The sequence below is a fragment of the Heloderma suspectum genome, chromosome 4, assembly GCF_057233095.1.
Source record: "Heloderma suspectum isolate Gila_16-S chromosome 4, 16-S_ref, whole genome shotgun sequence".
NCBI classification, from domain to species: domain Eukaryota; kingdom Metazoa; phylum Chordata; class Lepidosauria; order Squamata; family Helodermatidae; genus Heloderma; species Heloderma suspectum.
In genome coordinates this window covers 162,443,891-162,468,316 of record NC_139461.1, presented here as the reverse complement: position 1 = coordinate 162,468,316, position 24,426 = coordinate 162,443,891, and the positions used below count along the sequence as shown (strand labels likewise).

The 24,426-nt window shown below is 45.6% G+C and overlaps 1 protein-coding gene across 1 annotated transcript; it reads left to right on the top strand.

Moving 5' to 3' along the window:
• The first annotated feature begins 838 nt into the window (after positions 1-838).
• Positions 839-24,239, top strand: LOC146347635 (myomegalin-like). The gene is made up of 6 exons (XM_084851599.1): positions 839-1,106; positions 18,607-18,723; positions 19,739-20,213; positions 20,838-21,073; positions 22,459-22,510; positions 23,981-24,239. Exons 1-6 carry the CDS (start codon positions 839-841, stop codon positions 24,237-24,239), a joined length of 1,407 nt encoding a protein of 468 aa, XP_084707725.1.
• The last annotated feature ends 187 nt before the right edge of the window (positions 24,240-24,426 follow it).

The following is a 24,426-nucleotide window of genomic DNA, read 5'->3' as shown; positions in this document are numbered from 1 at the left end:
AGGGGGGCCAGGCAGAAAACTGGGGTGGGTGGCTGGAATGGAGTGGGAGCACTCCGCACTGCAACATTTTGCCGCAGGTTCCCTGTGTGAATGAAAGAGTCACTCTAACTGAATGGAATGTGGGAGCCAGGAGCGTTCCCTTTGTAAGAACATAAGACAAACCCTGCTGGATCAGACCAAAGGCCAGCACTCTGCTCCCACAGTGAGCAGCCACATGCCTCTGGGAAGCCCAAAAGCAGGACATGAGCACACCACAGACTTCATTTGTGGAGGAAAATTTCAGCTCCTGCAGCCCTGCTGATTTCTCCAGCCGCTAGTGACAATTGGGCCATGTATATTCTGTGTGCCTGCCATGGCATTGCGCGCACACAAGATTTGCAGGCTGGCCCTTAATTCAGCTGAATGTTAAAAGCATACTTTAAAATATGGCTGCAGCAATAAAATGTGTAGGTGATGCTTGTGGACATGCCTGACATTTGCAAACCCCTCGAAAATCGAAAATACCCTAAACAGAAAAAGGGCAAAACAACTTTGTTAAGGAGTGTCTGGAAGAGCTGGCAAAAGAGACAGAAGATTTGCAGTCTGAAAGAATAGAAAATTGGGTGTAGTTCTTTTGTGAAGATATGTGAATAGGGGCTTTTGCACATAACCTGATAAAACAGATTTTAAAAGGCTAAAAGCCATTCTAATGGTGGTGGAGAAGGTAGGAAGAACAGTGCTAAGGAGCATTTATAATTTCAGATCAGTGTTCTGATGACTCACATAATGAACTTTGCCATTAGATCTATTTAATGGGACAGTTCATGTAGGTCTACAGAATCCACACAAATCAGAGGGAATGGGTGTGGATGTCACAACCTACAAGAAGAGTTCTTTAGGCCAGGGCATGTCAAAATCAGCCATGATGGATATCTCCTTCCTTTTGCTGGCTGACACATCCCTCATTGCTTCTCCTCAGGTGGGTGGAAACAGACTCACACGTGGCTTTTGGCAGCAACCCCAGTCAGAGTTGCCCCATTGCAGGCAACAGTGCCACAAGCTACAGGACACACCCTTGGTTTCAGAGGCTCAGACGGCCCAGCTGGACCAATACCGGGCCCTGTGCAGTGAGTATTGTTTGACCAGGGGCTGTGGGCATCAAATTCCCTTATTGGTTATCTGTCTTTCATTAGCATAAGCATGGGTGTGGCTGTGCACATGCATGTGTGCAGTAGTAAATCAAGGTCATTCGAAGCACCATTATCTTCCTACGCGCCCCCTCCCAACCTGTACAGCAGCACCATTTTCTATTCCCCGAGAAAGGTGCAACATTAAGTAACTCACAATTACTTGTGCCACTGAGACCATCCTATATCCAAAAGTTATTTCCCCACTCCTGCATGTGCTTCAGGTCAAAAGCATGTCTCCACACACTCCAAGCCATACGTGTTGAGTTCAGTATCTGGTTGGTATGTCATGGTGCTGTACATTGTAGCGAAGCCCCTCCTCTCCACTCCCAGCCTACGGTCCCTCAAGAGGGATTCGCTTTTACTTCCACCTGGACAGGTTGTCCCCACCCACCTTTAACAACCTTGAAGATGTGCTTAGATTTCTTTAAGGGTAGTAGAGTGTGGGAGAGGGGACCTTTTTGTTTTTACCTTGGTGAGTATGAGTAGCACGATTATGAATCAAGTACAGACTCTGTGTAAAATAACCAAAAACATTTATTTAGTTTAAAATATTTAAACGATAAAAGATTTCTTTAATGTGAAGTTCCTGTTCTTGGTTATACTATGATTTAGCCTTCTAACCTAAGGCCACGATCCACACACACACCCCTCCCCAGGAGATGATGATGCCAATCAAGCCAACCCCTCTCTGAACCACTGAAACCTTCCCCTCTCTCTTTTTACCAACACTCCTGCACCCACCCCATCCAACATTCTCACCAATCACCCGGCACCAGACATTCAACCAATCCTATGATCCCATACATTCTCACTCACTCTCCTGTTAAAGCTATTAAACCACAAACACAGAGTTTAAATAAATAAAACCATGGGGCGGTTTCACCACATATGTCCTCGAAATAAGTCTTGCAGCTCAGATTCTAAGCAATGGAGGCAGCAATATTGATACCGCACTGGCATGGCAGACTAACCCATTGCTCTAATCCCTCAGTGCAAATTCTAAATTTAAATAGCAGAACAACTGAACAAAACTGACATTTGTGATAGAGGAAGAATGAGTAATGCTCCCTGGGACCCCTCAAATCACAATAGTAGACTTATCACCTACTTTGGAGCTAAAAATAGCTCAACCATGGAAAGCACAGAAGAGGAAGAAGACAGAAGTCCAACAATAGGACTGAAAGCAACAAGACATGACCAAGACAAAGACGTTAATGGTTGGGATAGCGAACCACATCCAGGGCTTGTGGTAGGAATGGACTAATACTATTCAGTCCTTGGAAGATAAACTCGGTGGGATCTCTCAGCAACTTAGTGGGACCCCAAAAATGGCTAGTAGACAATGAACCTAGGACTAGTCTCAGAAAAGACAATCACAAAACTAGTGAAATTGAATACAGAGCTTTGGGAAAAAATGGACTCACTGGAAAACCATCGTGGGTGCCAGAACCTGAGATTTCAATAAAGAGACTTTGGAAGGTCAGGATAAAATTGGGTTTCTATGAAGTTGGCTAGCAGAGCTCTTACCTAGTGTAATAAATGAAAGAATAGACATCGACAGGGTGCATTGAGCCTTGCAGGCAAACATCCAATGGGGCCTATCCTAGAGAGATATGTAACGCGCATTTCACCAACTCTGCTGTGAAGGGTGCCATTTTGTCTAGGACAGGTAAGCAGCTACGTTGTGATAATGAGCCAGTGCAAATGTTTCAGAACCTGAGCCTGAACAGTCTGCAGTACCAGAAGGGATTCAAGTGTTATACCAAAATGCTCAGGGCTGGAGGTATAAACTATAGATGGGGGCAGCCAGTTAAACTCATAGTAAAGATGGATGACACTGCTACAATTATCTCATCACACTGGGAGGCTAAACATTTTCTTGCCTATATGAATCTGAGCCCTGGAGAAAAAGAAGCAGAAGGGGGAACCTAGCACAGGAGAAGAGGAGGAACCCAACAGTGAGGAGTCCAATGACAAAGCACTTGACTGACAAATCAAGACAAGGAACAGGGAAAGCACAGATTTAACATGAACCCTGGTGGGGACATCTCATCTCTAGCATTCTACAAAGGATGACGTATTACTTCTTAGATTGTTCTCAAATCTGTTGCAGTCTTGCTATTGCTTGTTGTTGTTCAGTCGTTCAGTCGTGTCCGACTCTTCGTGACCCCATGGACCATAGCATGCCAGGCCTTCCTGTCCTGCGCTCTCTCCCGGAGTGTGCTCAAGTCCATATTCATTGCATCGGTGATGCTATCTAGCCATCTCAACCTCTGCCATCCCCTTCTCCTTTTGCCTTCAGTCTTTCCCAGCATCAGGGTCTTTTCCAGAGAGTTTTCTCTTCGCATTAGGTGGCCAAAATATTTGAGCTTCAGCTTCAGTATCTGTCCTTCCAATGAGCACTCAGGGTTGATTTCCTTTAGGTTTGACTGATTTGACCTCCTTGCAGTCCAGGGGACTCGTAAGAGTCTTCTCCAGCACCACAGTTGGAAAGCATTGATTCTTCGGCGCTCAGCCTTCCTTATACTCCAGCTCTCACGGCCATACGTTGCTACTGGGAAAACCATAGCTTTGATGATACGAACCCTTGTCAGCAAGGTGATGTCTCTGCTTCTTACTATGCTGTCTAGGTTTGCCATAGCTTTCCTCCCAAGGAGCAAGCGTCTTTTAATTTTGTGGCTACAGTCACCGTCTGCGGTAATCTTGGAGCCCAAGAAAATAAAATCTGTCACTGCTTCCATTTCTTCCCGTTCTATATGCCAGGAAGTGATGGGGCCAGATGCCATGATCTTCGGTTTTTTAATGTTGAGTTTCAAACCAGCTTTTGTACTCTCCACTTTCACCCTCAACAAGAGGCTCTTTCGATCCTCTTCGCTTTCTGCCATTAAGGTGGTATCATCTGCGTATCGGAGGTTGTTGATAATTCTCCCGGCAATCTTAATTCTGACCTGTGATTCATCCAACCCGGCGTTTCTCATGATGTACTCTGCATATAAGTTAAATAAGCAGGGTGACAATATGCAGCCTTGTCGTACTCCTTTCCCAATTTTGAACCACTCGGTTGTTCCATGTCTGGTTCTTACTGTTGCTTCTTGACCCTCGTACAGGTTTCTCAGGAGACAGGTAAGGTGGTCTGGTACTCCCATCTCTTTCAGACTTTGCCACAGTTTGTTGTGATCCACACAATCAAAGGCTTTAGCGTAGTCAATGAAGCAGAAATAGACGTTTTTTCTGGAATTCTCTTGCTTTCTCCATGATACAGCGAATGTTGGTGATTTGATCTCTAGTTCCTCTGCCTCTTCGAAACCCAGCTTGTACTTCCGGTAGTTCTTGGTTCGCATACTGCTGAAGCCTAGCTTGTAGGATTTTGAGCAACACCTTGCTGGCATGTGAAATGAGCGCAATTGTACGGTAGTTTGAACACTCTTTGGCATTGCCCTTCTTTGGAATTGGAATGTAAACTGAACTTTTCCAGTCTTGCAGCCACTGTTGAGTGTTCCAAATTTGTTGGCATATTGAGTGCAGCACTTTAACAGCATCATCTTTTAGGATCTTAAATAGTTCAGCTGGAATACTGTCATCTCCGCTAGCTTTGTTGTTAGTAATGCTTCCTAAGGCCCACTTGACTTCACTCTCTAGGATGTGCGGCTCAAGTTCAGTGACTGCACTATCATGGCTATCAGGGACATTCAGATCTTTCCTGTATAGTTCTTCTGTGTATTCTTTCCACCTCTTCTTAATCTCATCTGCTTCTGTTAGGTCCCTGCCTTCTTTGTCCTTTATCATGCCCATCTTTGCATAAAACGTTCCCTTGAGATCTCCAATTTTCTTGAAGAGATCTCTAGTCTTTCCCATTCTATTGTTTTCTTTGATTTCTTTGTATTGTTCATTTAAGAAGGCCTTCTTGTCTCTCCTTGCCTTTAAGAAGGCTTCTTGTCTCTCAGTTGGGTATATCTTCCCCTTTTTCCCTTGCTTTTCACTTCCCTTCTTTCCTCAGCTACTTGTAAAGCCTCATCAGACAGCCACTTTGCTTTCTTGCATTTCTTTTTCTTTGGGATGGATTTCGTTGCTGCCTCCTGAACAATGTTACGGACCTCCGTCCATAGTTCCTCAGGCACTCTGTCTATCAGGTCTAATCCCTTAAATCTATTCCTTACCTCCACTGTATATTCATAAGGGATATGATTTAGGTCATACCTGAATGGTTTAGTGGTTTTCCCTACATTCTTCAATTTAAGCCGAAATTTTGCGATAAGAAGCTCATGATCTGAGCCACAGTCAGCTCCAGGTCTTGTTTTTACTGACTGTATAGAGCTCCTCCATCTTTGGCTGCAAAGGACATAATCAATCTGATTTCGATATTGACAATCTGGTGATGTCCATGTGTAGAGTCGCCTCTTGTGCTGTTGGAAAAGCATGTTTGCTACGATCAGCATGTTCTCTTGGCAAAACTCTATTAGCTTTTGTCCTGCTTCATTTTGTACACCAAGGTCATGCTTGCCTGTTATCCCGGTGATTTCTTGACTTCCTACTTTAGCATTCCAATCCCCTATGATGAAGAGGACATCTTTTTTTTGGTGTTAGTTCTAGAAGGTGTTGTAGGTCTTCATAGAATCGATCAACCTCAGCTTCTTCGGCCTCAGTGGTTGGGGCATAGACTTGAATTACTGTGATGTTGAATGGTTTGCCTTGGATTCGTACTGAGATCATTCTATCGTTTTTGAGATTGTACCCCAGTACTGCTTTTCCCACCTTTTTGTTGACTATGAGTGCTGCTCCATTTCTTCTAAGGGATTCTTGCCCACAGTAGTAGGTATAATGGTCACCTGAATTAAATTCGCCCATGCTTGTCCATTTTAGTTCGCCGATTCCCAAGATGTCAATGTTCAGTCTTGCCATCTCATGTTTGACCACCTCCAACTTACCTTGATTCATTGATCTTACATTCCAGGTTCCTAAACAATATTGTTCTTTACAGCATCGGACTTTCTTTTCACCACCAGACACATCCACAGCTGAGTGTCCTTTCGGGTTTGGCCCAGCCGCTTCACTCTTTCTGGCGCTACTTGGAAATACCCTCTGCTCTTCCCCAGTAGTATATTGGACACCTTCTGACCTGAGGGGCTCATCTTCCAGCGTCGTATCTTTTAGCCTTGTGATACGTTCCATGTGGTTTTCTTGGCAAGAATACTGGAGTGGGTTGCCATTTCCTTCTCCAGTGGACCACATTTTGTCAGAACTCTCCACCATGACCTGTCTGTCTTGGGTGGCCCTGCACGGCATAGCTTATGGCTTCACTGAGTTATGCAAGCCCCTTCGCCACAACAAGGCAGTGATCCATGAAGGGGCTATTGCTTGTAGTTGAGATTAAACAACTCTGCAATAGCATCAGGAGAGAAGTGGCAGAAGGAGAACTTGCCAGGCTGTCTCCCCAAGTTGTGGTTGTTACTTTCATCAATATCCATGTTGTGTTTTATGGGGGGTAGTGGAAGACTTGATCCTGCAATGCCATTCTTGGTCTTCACCTTGGGCTGTTGTTTTGCAGATTTGCTGGCAATATAAGCCCAAGATGCTGGTTTTGGAGGGCCAATGCTAGCTGGGATAAACTGTTAGAAGATATGAGATTACTAGCAATGGACCCACTGTCAGCAGCAAAACCAACAGCTTTTGGGACATTGCTTGCTACATCAGGGCTGCCTAGCTTCAAGGCTGCCATCCCTTGGTCTATGCCAGGTGCCTTATTTAGGGGCTTGCTGGCAAAAGCAGACTGTCCATCAGTCATGGTTCCACCCAGTGATCTTCATGCATAAGCACAGTTGCTAATATATTCAGAACTTTGAAGTGACTACCCCACTTTTTCCAAGTGGGAAGCTGACAATCCCACCTGGACAAAAGTTAAAGCCATGGTGTCCAAGAAATGGTGTGCTGCCAAGGGTCCCTGCCTGTCCAAACATGGCATCTGGGAGAAAGTGAGGCTGTCCAGTGTTTAACTGTCCTTAAGTTGTTAAGTAGGGTCTGGGAGGCTCACCCCTTGTAGACCAAGCAGCTTCACACAAGGAGTATGAGAGCCCAGTGGATGGACTGTAATACTTCAGCAGGTAGGAGTTTGTCATTGCAGTGTACATACTGCTCAGTCTGGCCTGAGGATCAAGTAAGAGTCAATACCATCGTAGAATCATAGAACAGCAGGGTTGGAAGGGGCCTACAAGGCCACCGAGTCCAACCCCCTGCTCAATGCAGGAATCCAAGTCAGAGCATCCCTGACAGATGGCTGTCCAGCCTCGTCTTGAAGGCCTCCAGGGTGGGAGAGCCCACCACCTCCCCAGGTAATTGGTTCCATTGTCGTATTGCTCTTACAGTCAGGAAGTTTTTCCTGATGTTCAGCCGGAATCTGGCTTCCTGTCACTTGAGCCCATTATTCCTGCACTCTGGGATGATCGAGAAGAAATCCTGGCCTTCTTCTCTGTGACAACCTTTCAAGTACTTGAAGAGTGCTATCATATCTCCCCTCAGTCTTCTCTTCTCAAGGCTAAACATGTCCAGTTCTTTCAGTCTCTCTTCATAGGGCTTTGTTTCCAGTCCCCTGATCATCCTTGTTGCCCTCCTCTGAACCCTCTCCAGTTTGTCTGCATCCTTCTTAAAGTGTGGTGCCCAGAACTGGACACAGTACTCCAGATGAGGCCTAACCAGTGCTGAGTAGAGGGGAACTAGGACTTCCCGGGATTTGGAAGCGATGCTTCTATGAATGCAGCCCAAAAGAGCATTTGCCTTTTTTGCAGCCACATCACATTGTTGGCTTATATTCAGCTTGTGATCGACAACAATTCCAAGATCCTTCTCGCTTGTAGTGTGGTTGAGCCACGTATCCCCCATCTTGTAACTGTGCATTTGGTTTCTTTTTCCTAGGTGCAGAACTTGGCATTGATCCCTATTGAATGTCATTCTGTTGTTTTCTGCCCAGCGCTCCAGTCTACCCAGATCACTTTGAATTTTGTTTCTGTCTTCCAAAGTATTAGCTATCCTGCCCAATTTTGTGTCATCTGCAAATTTGATCAGCATTCCCTGCACCTCCTCCTCCAAGTCATTAATAAAAATGTTGAAGAACACTGGGCCCAGGACTGAGCCCTGCGGTACCCCACTCGTTACCTCTCCCCAGTTTGAGAAGGTCCCATTGATAAGCACTCTTTGAGTCCGATTCTGTAGCCAACTGTGGATCCACCGGATTGTTGTTTCATCTAGCCCACTTTGAGCTAGTTTGCTCATCAGGATATCATGGGGCACTTTGTCGAAAGCTTTGCTGAAGTCAAGGTATATGATGTCTACAGCATTCCCACGGTCTACAAGGGAGGTTACTTGATCAAAAAATGAGATCAGATTTGTCTGGCAGGACTTGTTTTTGACAAATCCATGTTGGCTTCGAGTAATGACGGCATTGTTGTCAAGGTGCTTCTATATGGATTCCTTTATCATCTGCTCCAGAATTTTCCCAGGGATTGATGTCAGACTGACTGGTCTGTAGTTCCCGGGTTCCTCCTTTTTACCCTTTTTGAAGATAGGGACAATGCTAGCCCTCCTCCACAAATCTGGCACTTCCCCCGTCCTCCGTGATTTCTCAAAGAGAATAGACAGCGGTTCTGAGAGTTCTTCTGCCAGTTCCTTTATTACTCTAGGATGCAGTTCATCTGGCCCTGGAGATTTGAACTCATTCAAAGTAATTAGGTGTTCCTTGACCATATGCCTATCGATCTCAAGCTGCAATCCTGCCCCTTCAGCCTGTACTTCGCCTTCGCCAGGGGTGTCATAGACCCTCTTTTGGGAGAAGACTGAGCCAAAGTAGGAATTGAGCACCTCTGCCTTTTCTTTGTCATCGTTTTGCCATCCTTATTTAATAGCTGAACCACCATTTCTTTCCTCTGCCTTTTACTATGCACGTAGCTGAAGAAAGCTTTTTTGTTGTTTTTAGCATCCCTTGCTAACCTCTGCTCATTCTCAGCTTTAGCCTTCCTGACGTGCAATTCTCTGCCACCTGCCTGTACTCTTCCTTTGTTACTTGGCCTTCTTTCCACTTCCTATATGTGTGCTTTTTTGTTTTCAGGTCATCCCTAAGCTTTTTGTGAAGCCACATTGGCTTCTTCTGTTGTCTTCCACCTTTTCTTCTTGTTGGAATGGTTTGTGATTGTGCCTTGAGAATTTCCTTTTTTAAAAGCTCCCACCCATCTTGGACGCCTTTTCTCGTTAGCATCGCTTGCCATGGGACCTTACTGATCATTGTTCTGAGTTTATTAAAATCAGCTTTCCTAAAATCCAGGGTACGCGTTTGACTACACTCAGCTTTTGCTTCCGTTAGAACCAAGAACTCAAGTACAACATGGTTGCTTTCCCCCAGAGTTCCTGTAACTGCTACTTTATCCACTAAGTCATCTCTGTTGGTTAGGATCAAGTCAAGGATAGCTGATCCTCTAGTTCCTTCCTCTACTTTCTGTAGGAGGAAGTTATCCGCCACACAAGTCAGGAATTTCCTGGAGGGGCCATGTTTTGCAGAATTTCTCTCCCAACAAATATCGGGGAAATCGAAGTCTCCCATTACTACTACATCATGCTTCCTTAAAACATTGGCTATTTGCTTTTCAAAAGTTTCATCCTTGTCTTCTCCTTGATTGGGTGGCCGGTAGTAGACTCCAACCACCAGGTTCCTTGTATTCTTTGCTCCATTTATTTCAACCCAGATGCTCTCGATGGGGCTACCAAGCTCCTCCTCCTGTATTTCTGTGCAGAGATATGTATTTTTCACATACAGTACAACCCCACCTCCCTTTCTGTTCCTCCTGTTCTTTTTGAACAAGTTATATCCTTCAATTGCTGTATTCCAGTCATGAGAGTCATCCCACCAAGTCTGTTTGTTTCCCATACTCTGGGCATTAGTATATAGACATCGAAGACCATGTGCTTCATAGTCTGGCTTTCTTCCTACATGTGTCTGAAGACTATTATTGGGCGCTATCAGAGCTGTTCTCTCCATTGCAGTGCATGCGCCTACGTCCACTGTTACCCCCAACATTACATCTCCCTTCCCTGTAGGATTCAGTTTAAAGCCCTCCTGATGAAGTTCTTCATGCTGTGGCCAAACACATTCTTCCCATCCTTTGTGAGGTGCAACCTGTCCCTAGCCAACAGCCCATCCTCCAGGAAGTATAGCCCGTGGTCCCAGAATCCAAATCTCTCTCGTCGGCACCACCTTCGTAGCCAGTCATTCACCTGGAGTATTTTTCGTTCCCTTTCTATCCCTCTTCTGATGACTGGAAGGATGGATGAGAAAACTATCTGGACCCCAAGGTTCCAGAGTTTCCTTCCCAAAGCTTCAAAGTCTGACGTGATCTCTTCGTAGCTCCACTTGGCTGTATCATTTGTTCCCACATGGCTGAGAAGAAAGGGATACCTGTCAGTGGGCTTTATGAGTGCAGGCAACCTTTCAGTCACATCTCTAATCTGTCCTCCTGGGAGACAACATACCTGGCGAGTCCACGGGTCTTCGCGACACACTTGGGTCATGATCCCACGCAGCAAGGAGTCTCCCACTACTACCACTCTTCTCTTCTTCTTCTTGTAGGCCTGGGTTTCATCGTCTCTGTTTGACTGACTCTTGCTCACTCTCATGCAGGTTCCCCTGTGATTCTTCCTCTGCAGGCTGTCCTCCAGTCTCATCCGCAAGTACCTGGAATCGGTTCCACAGCTCCACTGCTTCCACTGGTGCAGAGTGGCGTCTAGTTCTTCTGCTCCTAACTGTCACCCTTTTCCAAGGAGTATCCTCTACTCCAATTTTCTTCACCTCAGCATTTCCCACTGCCTCATCTTGCTGTTGCTCTTCAAGCTTCTGGTCTTCCCTTTGCTGCTGTAGTTCCCCCATTCTGTCCAAGAACTCTTCGTGTTCTCTTATTCCCCGGAGGGTCGACAGTCGCCGCTCCAGTACACTTACTTTTTCTTCCAGCAGCGTGATCAACTTGCACTTGTTGCAGGTGTAGGCCATGTTGTTCTCAGGCAAGAAAACAAACATTGCACACACCTTGCAGGTCACCACCACTGGAGAGTCCTGTCCTTCCATTGCCTCTTTTCCCTTTTTGTGTCTAGCTTTGTGATTGTTCTAGACTAGCCTGTGCCTGCTCCTCTACTCAGTAGAGGTTAAAAGCAGAGTCCCACTGGTGTGAAAGTGTGTGTTACAAGACAAATAAATGGGAAAAAGTTAGTTAAAAAAATAAATAAATAAAATTAAAAAAAAATTAAAAAAAGTGAGGGGCCTCCCCGTTGACCTCCCCTGCCGAACTCCCCTGGCCAACTCCTGTTTGCTCCCCCTGTCCACTCACTCTGTTCGCTCGCTCTCTGGGAGCTTGCTTGCTTCTGTAGTCCCTGGACCAGCTGGAGCAGCTTGCTCTGCTCTGCTCTGCTCTGCTCTGGGGATGTCAGAGAATTTCTCCATGAATCTCAGGGAGGCCGAATGCCAGCGCATTTGGCCCCCCGAAATTGGTGGAGAAACAGTCTGCCCCCCCGCCCCTCCCCCGGGACGGGACTTACCTTGGTCGAATGTCCCTGGCGGCGGCGGTGGCGGCGGCGGCGGCGGCTCCGGCGGCAGTGCGGCGGTGGTGGCGGCGGCCGGTCTTCCGACAGGCTGCCGCCGCCGCCATTTCCAAGTAAAAAAAAACACAAAAAACAAGCAAACGTGATAGGCTACGTAAAGATTTACATAGCCTATCACGGCTAGATTTTTAAAAAACACCGTGATAGGCTACATAAATGTTTATTGGCTACGTAAATGTAGCCTATCACAGCTGACTTTAAAAAAAAGAAGAAAAAAAAGCGCGTACGCAAATGGCAGCGCCCATGGGCGCCTCCATTTGCATTCCTTATTTTGGCACGTGTAGTCTACGTAAACATTTACGTAGACTACGGTGAAAATAAGGGCAACGCTATTTGCGTACGCGCTTTGTTTGTTTGTTTTTTAAGTCAGCCATGATAGGCTATGTAAACATTTACGTAGCCTATCACGGCTGACTGCAGGGACACAAACGGCGGCAGCTATGGCCGCCGCCATTTGCGTCCCGGCAGGAGATGACGTTTCGTGGCTGGAGGGACAGGGTGCCTCCCCCCCAGCCAGAATTTCGGCGGGGAGGGACGGGGCGCCTCCCCCCCGGCCAGAATTTCGGGGGGAGGGACAGAGCGCCTCCCCCCCACCGCGAAGCAAGCTTCGGGATCAGGTAAGTGACTTTCGTCCATCCCTACTCTGCTCTGCCCTGCTCAGCTGGGAGGCGGAAAACAGACTGAAGCTTCCCGCCCAGTCAGCTGCTGGGAGTACTCAGGCCACACCCCTCCAATTCAGTTGGAGCTCTCAGAAGCACCTGGTGAGCTCACAGCCAATCAGAAGGATAAAGGGCAGCCCCCTGGGCTTCCTGCAGCCCACTTACCTCTTAGCCTCTGTCTCCTTTGTCTCTTCAACCACTGCAACTCCCCTGGCCAACTCCTGTTTGCTCCCCCTGTTCGCTCGCTCTGGTCGCTCGCTCTCTGGGAGCTTGCCTGTTTCTGTAGTCCCTGGACCAGCTGGAGCAGCTTGCTCTGCTCTGCTCTGCTCTGCTCTGCTCTGCTCTGCTGTGCTGTGCTCAGCTGGGAGGCGGGAAACAGGGATGGATTAATCATCACTTAATCCATCTTCCTGGTGCAGCAGTCCATTTTGCACTTCAGTGCCTTGGCCCTTAGGTTTGGCCAACATGGCTCTTGGTTTGTGAGGTGAGGGGTAGGGGGACTTAGCTCCAGTGCTCTGCCACTGACAGCCATCCAGCTCCAAGGTAGTGGTGAAGCTGGAACTAGCCACAGCTAAGGATACCACACCATGTGCATATTGCCTAAATAACACGCCTGTTAAGGGCATTGCCCTTAAGAGCTCTAATTTCCCGGCATTTTGGAGCTTGAGTAAACATGGAAAGCCTTTAACACAACATGTTAAACTGAAAAAAAAATTGTTAATTGAATTTGATATTGTTTTAGAAGGCTACATCTACAAAGCTAGATGCCTGGACCATTTAGATTAGAGATATCAATCACATTTGCCTTTAGAAGGTCAGTGCGAGTTGAAAGATAGCATTTTAAACCCCAAGATTGATTCTGAGGAGACTGTGAGGAGAGAAAAGGAGACTAGAGCATTTCTACATGTGGTAACTGCCAAGTCAGTGGATGTGACAATGGTTTGACAGCATAGTATGAAGGCAGTGATTGGAACTGTTTTGCCAGGAAGAAGCTTCATTATTTAACTTAGTTTTATTAGTTTATTATTAGTTATTATATGTTTATTATGTATAATCAATGAAATACCATGTTCCTGGGTTTGCAGAGATTATTTCTTAGTCCTTTACATTTAATTACTAGCCACTGGGGCATTACAATTTTTTTTTTTTAAAGTTTAATGAGAAATCACATTTAACCACAAATTAGCACATGGCCGCCATTTTGAAATGCAAATTTGAGGGTATTCTTGTGCTTTGATTTTGTTGGGTTTTGGATATGCTAATCTGCTATCATTTCATGGTGGAAAACACTTCCAAATGCTTTTGTTACAACTTTGCCCACATCAAACTTTTTTTTTTTCTAGACTATCAATGTTAGGGTTTACATTCATGGATGTTAAGGTAAGAAGGGTAGGTCTCTCAGGGAAATGGCTGAGATAAGGCTATTATGAACAGATCACAGGAAACGTACCCAGTAACTTCCACTTTCATAATCCTGGTTTATAAAATAGATAATAACAGAACACATTTATTTATTTATTTATTTATTTATTTATTATATTTATATACTGCTCCACATCAAAGGTTTCAGAGTGGTGAACAACAAGATAAAAGAATAAAACCCCATAATTAAAACAGCTAAAACATTTTAAAAGAACAGATTCCAAACTTAATAAGCTGCTTCTGGTCACTCAGGGAAGACCTCTCGAAATAACAATGTCTTCAGGAGGTGTTGAAAGCAACACAACATTCACGCCTGCCTGACCTCCAGAGGCAGGGAGTGCCATAGGAAGGGAGCAACCACACTGAAGGCTGTTCTCCGGGTTGACTCCACTGGGTCCATGGGTCCATGTGGAACCACCAGGAGCATGCCCTCTGATGACATCAGTGACCAGGCAGGTTGGTAAGGGAGAAGGCACTCTCTCAGGTATCCTGGTTTTTTAGGGCTTTGTGCACTACTACTAATACCTTAAACCTGGCCCGGTAGCAAATAGTGCAGTTCCCTCAGCAAAGGAGTTGCATGCTGAAAAGGGGCAGCTCCTGACAACAGCCGAGCGGCTGCATTCTGCACTAGCTCCAGCTTGAAGACTGCTTGCTCGATAAATAAAAACAAGGCAACACGTACAGAATGTTCCTTATTTCTTACAGATGTGTATACTTACACAGTGGGTTTTAATCCTACTTAAAGTGAACCCATTGAAATAATGGGTCTTAAATTAGTCAGGACTAACATTGGGTATAACCCAATGGCTAGAGATTACATGCTAATGGCTGAAAGGGACACTAGACACAAGATAAATGGAAAAAAGGAAGCTGCCACATACTTAGACCATTTGTCCATCTACCCCAGTATTGCCGACACTGACTGGCAGCAGCGGCTCTCCAGTGTTTCAAGCAGGAATCCAGCTGTACCTGGAGATGCTGGGGATTGAACTTGGGATCCTCTGCATGCAAAGCAGGGGCTCTGCCACTGAGCCACAGCTCAAATGGATTCTAACGGATTTCTATTATGCTTAGGCCTCACTTGCTACTTAATTCGTTGCCCTCTAGGGAACATTCAGCTGAATAGTGATCTTTTCCAGGATACCAGTGGCACTTTTTTTTTTTTTTAGCAGGCAATACTTTGGCCAGGATCATATTTTAACAAGATACTCTCGAGTGGAATAGAGCTGAACTGTCCAAGGAAGCATTGACTGTTTAGCAGCATTGCACCCAGGAGGCCCAGTCAGGGGTAGGATGGATGGCCCAACATTAGGAAATATGAACAACTTCAATTTACTTCCCACGGTAACCACAAACTCTCTAAAAGGGGTGGGATGAAAGAGAGAGACTGTATCCATATAACGGACTCCATTGGTTTTCAAACCAAATTGTTCTTATATAATAAATATCTTCTGGCTTGAAGAATTAACAAATGTTCTAGTAATACCAGTGTGTATCGAAGCTTCAGTGAGTATTTGGAGGTGGAGATTTTGCTCAGGAGAGCAAAATGTTCCACTTCAGGGGATGGAGCTGGGCTCCCTACACACTTGGCCTGAAGTTAACACAATTGGGCAGGGTAGGCAACCTTTTGGGCTGAGGACACATTGGGCAATTTGAGAAACTGTCCAGGCACTACAGTAAAATGACTGCCATGGGGGCATAGCCAGTCACAAAGCACAAGTAACCTGCCAAAAAAGACTGAGTACAAGGCAGAGGGGGGGGAGGTTGGAGCCCCAACACCCTGAAAAAGTCCTTTGAACCCACAGTTTTCAGCACGAAGAGAAATCTATTTCACAGAAACCTAGTTTTCTGCCCTGCCCCTCTGCCAGCCAACTCATTCTCTGTGTCTGTCTGTCTCTGGATCACCACCCATGCACACTCCCTTTCACCTAAACTCATCTCTCACACACACCAGATATTCCATCCATCCTCCATCCAGTTACACACACATGCAAGCACCTCATGTATTCGTCCTGTATCTATCATGTGCACATACATACACATCCCTCCCTTCTCCTCCTCCTCTCTGCAAGTACACAAAACCCCACATATTTCCATTTGTGTGGGTTACTAAGCCTTGGTGATATTTGGGGTTAATATCTTTCTCTCACTACATGAACTCTATAAACTCAACTATCAGCCAATGTACACACAACTTCACTCCAATAATTAAAAAATGGGGTAAGAATAAGTTATCATGGTCAGCTAGAATAGCTATAGTGAATATCTTGCTTTTCTTATTTCAAACGATTCCACTTCTTCTACCTATTCCAACTCTGACCAAATGGAACCAACTGTTGTCAGATTTTATCTGGTCAGGATGGAAGCCAAGACTGAAGCAAGCAACTCTTAGGAGCCCCCAGGCAAAAGGAGGTGTTGCAGTGCGAAATTTGGAGTTATATTATGCTGCTGCTCGACTGAGATTTCTTGTAGGATGGATGCATCCCTCCTCAGAGCACCAGTGGACACTCATAGAAAAACAAGCAGTGGGCAACAACCCTCTTGATGCCTTGATATGGGTCAGGCATTGTGATAGGCCCCAGTGCATCTTTGAGCATCCCGTAATTAGAGACACTCTCCTTATGTGGGAACACTGGCAGAAAAAACTGGCTCCTGATCTGTCTCCACTAATGTCAGCGTTGCATCATCCCAAATTTGCAGCACATAACCATCTCCAAAGGTTTTTGTGCTTGGACAGCAGCAAACATTTATAGATTTTTTATTTATTTGATAAAGGGGAACCTCTCTCCTATGCAGATGTTTTGAAAAGAACTGAATCAATTGTGCTATGTTTTTATCATAATCTGCAACTGCGTCATTTTCTTAGGCTGAATCACATTAAGAAGGCAGCCAAGCGCCCACTTACTTCTTTTGAATTAGTTGCTGTAAGTAATTAGTTGCTGTTACTTCAAGTAAAGGTTTGATATCATCCATTTACAAAATCCTCCAAATGCCGTTATTGGATGACAAGCCATCCTATGTGCAGGCATGGGAGGCTGACTTAGGTGAATCTTTCGAAGATGATTGGCAGTGCATTTGGACTTCTTTTGCATCTTTATCAATCAACGTTAATATAAAGGAAGCACAATACAAAGTTCTGAGTAGGTGGTACATTACTCCTGCAAGGCTTCATCCAACACATCCAAATTATAGACAATGTTGTTGGTAGGGGTGTGGTCAGATTGGTTCACACTTTCATCTTTGGTGGGAATGTTCTGCAGTATAGGAGTTTTGGAACATGGTTGCTCAATACTGTCAGGAATTTCTTCATGTGACACCACTGGTAACTCCTAACTCTATTTTTCTTAATCTTTTTGAACGTAATGACTCTGGATTCCTGCATAAAGACCTTCTTAAGCAATTGTATGCACCCGCAAAGTCATGTATGGCATGTAATTGAAAGTCCGTAAAGCAACCAACTCAAGAGCTGTGGGTTGATACAATTTGGGAGACTATGACTATGTATCAACTTACTCAGCAAGTGCAGTGACTAAGGAAACCTAACTTTAAAGAAAGATATTATGGCACCATGGTTTCCATTTATTTCCTGTGTTGAAGCTCTTCAAACTTTTGATCAAATTCCAAACAAATACAGTTGCCTATATTTTTTCTGACTAATACACATGCACACAAAATCACATACACTCACACAGGCTCCTTTTATAAGTTGTATAATTTGTATTTTTACTCTTTTATTATGTTTTGAGCTCCTACTTAGGCTGTGTTACTGTAGATGTTCCATAAACATATTGGTTATAGGCTGATAATTATAATTAGTGAATTCCTTTGTTTCTTTAGTGAGCTTGATTTATTAATATGTATGTTCTTTTTGTTGCCTTTATTTTGTTAACTTTATTTTGAAATAAAATAAAATTAATGATTAAAAAAAAATGTATTTACTCATTTTCAGGATTCCTCCCAAAGCCCCTTAACCATTTTTCTTTTTCTCTCTCTTTCTGTCACACATGCAGCCATCATCGATTCAAACATACAAGCACCCAGCCTTCCCTGATTTCCCCCCCCACACACACGCACAGGTTGCTCCCAGATAGTTCCCCCAGTCCCCACTCATTTCCTGCTGATTTCCCCAAGCTAGCTTACCACTCCCCTTCATAGCCAGCCCCCATTGCTCTAGCCCCCTGCTGCATTTTTTAGCCTTCCACCCTGCCTCCCAGCTTGCCAGATCCTTCTCCCTCTTGGTGGCCAGGCACATTGCAGAGGAAAGCATTGCCATACCCCTCTCCCCGCCATCTTTATTTCCCCATAAATAAATGTGCGGCCCAGAAGCATTCATGGGAAATGAATATGGCAGTGGCTGGAGGCGCTCACTTGGCTTTGAAGTGATCTCAGATTCTGGAAATATGGGAGATGGGAGAAAGATGGGAGAAATGGGGTACCAAGGAAGGTGTCCAGGGGTGCACTGGTGCCTATGGACATCACATTGCCTTTCCCTGCCATTGGATATAATCCAGGTTTGGTGCAGGAAAATGTCATGTACCTCTCCAAACTCCAGGGAAGAAAGTAATCCTCTTGCCTGCCTTTGTGCTAAGCTCTGCAACTGAGGCTGTCTTCCTTGTTGTGTTTCCAGTGGAGGTAGGGTGTGCCCCCTGGAATTTGCAGTGTCTTTTGAGAATGTCTAGCTGAAGGGCAATGGAAGAGGCTAAAACTATTACATTTCCTCATAACAGGTGAACCCATGGTACAGCAAGACAACAAGCAGATACAAGTGGATCTCCAGGACCTGGGCTATGAGACCTGTGGGAGAAGTGAAAATGAGGCTGACAGGGAAGAGGCCACCAGTCCCGGTAATGTAGGATATTCCTCAGGCTGCCAGCCCCAAAGAGGTCGAGATCTCTTGTCTCCCAAGAGAATCCTAAGGGCCCTAAAACAAAGGGTTCCTCATGTGGGAGTGCCTCTGGAAGTAGGGATTTGCTGTGGCTCCACATTGTATGCTTGTTGGGAAAGCATGTGCCACAAAGACAAGAGGGTGAGGTGCCTCAGATTACATGTGCTCTCTAGCAGAGTGATTTTTAGACAGCAATTCCAGTAACTAAAAACAAATAAACACATGAAAAGGAAAAAAGAAAAAGGTCAAACTATTTGAGCTCTTTCTTTTGATAGTTTAACAAAGAAGTAGGTATGTGAATCAGCAAGTATCGTTTCTAGAGTTACATCATTTTTCCCATGGTTAGTCATCCTTTTGAAATATATAAAATTTCTTAATTTCTAAATTTGGGGTGGTGGTGAGAACGTAAGAGCAGTGCTGGATCAGACCAAGTGTCCACCCAGCCCAGCATTCTGTACACACACTGGCCAACTGGAAACAAAGCCCTATAAGGAGAGACTGAAAGAACTGGGCATGTGTAGCCTTGAGAAGAGAAGACTGAGGGGAGATAGGATAGCGCCCTTCAAGTACGTGAAAGGCTGTCACAGAGAGGAAGGCCAGGATCTCTTCTCGATCATCCCAGAGCTCAGGACACGGAATAATGGGCTCAAGTTACAGGAAGCCAGATTCCGGCTGAACATCAGGAAAAACGTCCTGACTGTGAGAGCAATACGACAATGGAACCAATTCCCTGGGGAGGTGGTGGGCTCTCCCACACCGGAGGCATTCAAGACGAGGCTGGACAGCCATCTGTCAGGGATGCTGTGACTTGGATTCCTGCATTGAGCAGGGGGTTGGACTCGATGGCCTTGTGGGCCCCTTCCAGCCCTACTATTCTATAATTCTATAAGCCAGATTTGCTACTGCACAATGTGTGATATGGCTCTAATGCCTGGTCGTGTGTGTGTGTGTGTGTGTGTGTGTGTCTTTCCCAGAATGCAAATATCATGCGGAGGAGCTAAAGTCTTGGAAGAAGCTGCTGGGCTCCCCTCCAAGGAGGCTGGTAAAGCATGACACACCCCTGGACGTCAGTCAGTGTGATGCTGCTGCCATTCTCCGCCAGCATATCCAAGCCCTCCAGGTGCAGCTGCAGAGTTCCCACAGAGTCATCCAGAACCTACAGAGTCATGTGCGCTCCATATCCACTCCCAGTGACTATGCCTCTGGGGGCGAGCACCCACTGAAGCTGAAGGAGGGCTACACCCTGGGCAGCTCTCCTTCCCAGAGCATGACAGATGAAGATGAAGGCTGGCACTCTGACAGCTTGGGGTCCTTCGGCCCCCCTATTCTCCAGCCCAACAAAGACCTGGCCAGACTCATCCAAAGAGTGTCCCAGCTGGAGGCGCATCTGGGTGAAGCCAAGCCAAAACTCATAATGCCAGAGGAGCTGAATCCTACAACATCCATGGGGTAGGCATGAGATGGATTTCCAGGGGGCAGGGATGAGGCTGACCAGCTGGGCCTGGTAGAGATCAACATGGGCTCCTGTAGAGCCAGAAGGGGTGATGAGGCATCCACTCCTTCTATATGCTGCTCAGCATCTCTGCTGAGAGTGTCACAATGTACCTCTTGACCCTTTCCCAATTCTGGTAAAGGGTGGTGGAAGACTAGACTTGAGTAAGCTTTGTTAAGCAGTTTAAGCCTCTATGGAGCAACTCTGTATTCTGGATTATTTTGAATAGACTTTTGTCTAATACACTAAACATCAGCTCTCTCCACATGAGAGTATGTTTAAACCACTTATTCACCATGTGAAATTAATGTGGTAAAGAAACATGTGAGTTGCCACATAACATGTGAATCAGGACTGAGTTATCCCCTCTGCCTGCCGTTAAGGATTTCTGAACTCACCCAGTCACCTGAAGGCGGAGTGCTTTCCTCTGTGTGTGCTGAATGCATGAGATGACACTGGGCTTATGTCCATGTGATGAGGAGACTGGAGTGAGTAAGAAGTCTGGATACTTTGTGTTCTTACTAGTGTGGTGGCTGGGCCTCTGACTAGCTATGGCCAATTTTTGCTGTCTTCTCCCCCAGGAAATACAATTCGTTGGTCCAAACTCAGGCCCGGGAGCTCTCCCATCTGCGTCAGATGATGCGGGAGGGACAAGGGGTGTGCCGCCTGCTGAGCCAACACTTCAGGGATACCATCAAGTCCTTTGAGGAGCTCCTGCGAGGCACCGACATCGATTACTTCTTGGGGCAGAGCTTCCGTGAACAGCTGGCACAAGGGAACCAGTTAGCAGGACGATTGGCCAGGAAGCTGAATGCTAGTGAGTTCACCAGAGACTTGCAAAGCTTATTTTAATGTCTTGAAAGCAGGTGTAACCATGAAGCTCACAAATACTTTCCTCTTGCAGTGTTTTCATGGCTGCTTTACTAGATTGTTTCAGATTGTCCATCTCTGCCTCCTGCTGCTGCCACTACAGCACATCAGGACACATAAGAAGGCTTTTTCTTCAGAAACTTCAGAAAGCAGGAATAAGGTGGTGCGAAAGATCCATGCTGCACCAATGTCGTTACAGCAGACTCTGCAGACTTTAGTAGTATCACAGCGGTCTAGATATAATGGGCCCCAACTGGATTTAAAAAAATGATGTAGGATGGACTGTATAAAGGAGAAACCTCTGAGCTGTGCTAGGACACGTTGCCTAGCGGCGTAGTGAAATCTCAATCAATTGAGGGCTTTAAAAGCAGATTATACAATGATGCATGAGACAAGGCAATTGGAGAGTTTCTCGAGGTCAGTCCAACTGTATATCCATCAGTGTAGATGAGGTTGCCTCATCCTTTGACAAGGGTAGCTTTGGGTAGGATTAACATTTGTGGTAGGGTTACGATATTATGAGACCCTTCCAGCTCCATGGGCGTGCCATATTTCTATGAAACCGCAGAAAATGGAAGCAGGTATTCTGTGGCATTTTGAATATCTCCATCTGATGTTACATGGGCTATTGCTGAGTGACTATCTAGGCATACCCCTTATTTCTATCACCTTTTAATGGGATTCCTTTTGGAATCCACCCTGCGAGACATTCTAAAATTCATGATACTTCCCTCAGGGTTTACATTTCTCCCCTTGCATCTGCCTGTGTGCCTCTTGCTGTGTTCATACCTCTAGTTCAGTTAAGGTAGGGATCTATTGATTGACTGCTACCACCTGGGGACTAAAACTCTGTAAAGCATGGGAATGACCCTGGAGTTACAAAGGGAACTAGATGTGGATATACTGCATGTACCCCGGATTGTATCCCCGGACGAATGGGGAAGCATGATGGAACTATAACAGACAGCAGTTATCCCCATTATAAGGTTTGAGTGATTAGGCCTTGAGAGTATGTGTTCAGAGCAAATCATGGAGGCTTAGCTGAGGCAGAGCTTATAACTCCACTAGGCTTTCCAGAATTATGTCCAACAGTGGCTGTAAAGAAAAGGCTAAAACTATATGAGCAAGGTATATAAGAGGGTTATAAAATAGGAGTGGGGGCTTGTTGGAGACTGAAACGGCTTCCACTTTTCTCACATTTTCCTCATGATCTCCTGTTCTATCTCCTATTAAAAGAGAGGAAACAACAGAGAGATCTGCATCCTGTGGCATCAGGGTGCCTGATGTGAGAAGATGGCATAATAATTGACTGACTTTCTTTCTTGTTTTCAGGGAATGATTTACACATGGAGGACAAATCAAGTCATGAACTGCTTGTTCTGAGGTAATGTTGGTGGATTCCCAGCTGCAGGCTTATGTTGGCATTACCTGCTCCAGCTTTGGGAAATCTAGGCATCCTTTTTTTAACATGTAGGATCTGTATTGGGACCAGTGCTTCTCAACTTATTCATAAATGATCTGGAATTAGGAGTGAGCGGTGAAGTGGTCAAGTTTGCCAATGACTCCAAATTGTTTAGGGTGGTTAAAACAAAAAGGGACTGCGAGGAGCTCCAAAGGATCTCTCAAAACTGGGGGAATGGGCATCCAAATGGCAAATGCAGTTCAATGTGAGCAAGTGCAAAGTGATGCACGTTGGGGCAAAAAATCCCAACGTCAAGCATAACCTGATGGGAGCTGAGCTAGCAGCGACTGACCAAGAAAGAGAACTTGGGGTTGTGGTGGACATGAAAATGTCGACCCAGTGTGCAGCTGCTCTAAAAAAGGCCAATTCCATGTTAGGCATAATCAAGAAAGGAATTGAAAAAACACCAAGATCATACTCTCCTTATTCAAATCTCTGGTGCGACCACACTTAGAATACTGTGTATGGTTCTGGTCACTGCACCTAAAAAAAGACATTGTAGAGTTGGAAAAAGTGGAGAAAAGGGCAACTAAAATTATCAAGGGGCTGGAGCATCTCCCCTATGAGGGAAGGTTACAACATCTGGGACTGTTTAAGCTTAGAGAAAAGGTGAGTAAGGGGAGACATGATAGAGGTGTACAAAATTATGTATGGTTTGGAGAATGTGGATAGGGAGACATTTTTCTCCCTCTCTCATAATACTACAACCCGGTGTCATCCCATGAAGCTGTTTGGTGGGAGCTTTAGGACAGATAAAAGACAGTACTTCTTCATTCAGTGCACAAACTATGGAATTCACTACCACAAGATGTAGTGATGGCCGCCACTTTGGATGGCTATAAAGGGGATTGAACAAAGTCATGGAGGAGAAGGCTATCAGTTTCTACTAGTCCTGATGGCTATATGCTACCTCCAGTATCACAGGCAGTGTGCCTATGTACACCAGTTGCTGGGGAACGTAGGGTGCTGTTGCACTCATGTCCTGCTTGTGGGTTTCCTGTGGACAGCTGGTTGGCCACTGTATGAACAGATTGCTGGACTAGATGGACCCATGGTCTGAGCCAGAATGGCTCTTCTTATGGTCCAGTAACAACAGGCCTAGCTGTCTTTGTTCATAGAGTAGGGCCAAGGGTGGTCAGTTTATTAAACACCTCATGCCGAATTGGGGCCAACTCAGGGCCTTATCATTATGGGATTTTCTGTCATGTAATGAGTTCTCTTCAAGGGAGCATTTCAAGGGAGTCACAAGCAGACTCTGTGAGGTTATTGGTGGGCTGAGAGTGCAAAAGTAAGTGGGACCAGAGAGGTGGGGTGATATGTGTTCTGAAGATGGGGGAAGGAGTCTATCTGTGCAAGTATCTCCCATAGTCTTCAAGCCTTGTCCCATCCCAGGCTGAGCAAGGAGCTCCAGGAGAAGGAACTAATCATCAAGACTCTCCAGGCCAAGCTTCAAGTGCACTCAGTGACCCCTTCCAGCAGCCGCACCATGTCTGGGGCATCCCGCTCTGGCAGCAGCACTTCCTTTCTCTCCGACGGCATGGAGAGCTGCTCTGACATGGATGATGTCAGTGAGTACATCTACCAGGAGGACCCCAGTGAAGGACAGTTCCACAGCCTCCTAGACAAAGGTATAGCCCCAAAGACCTGTTAAAGGAATTAGTGCTGTGCTGAAAATTTATCCTACCTTGTTTTTGGCCATTCTCATCCAATTTGATAGAAGAGAAATTGCTTTAGAAAAGACATTCAGTGGTGAAGACATTTCAGATAAATTCTCATGGGTTGGGTTTGGGTTTCTTGGGCTTACCACCTTAAGAGGTGGCCGAGGAGTGAGTGCAAGT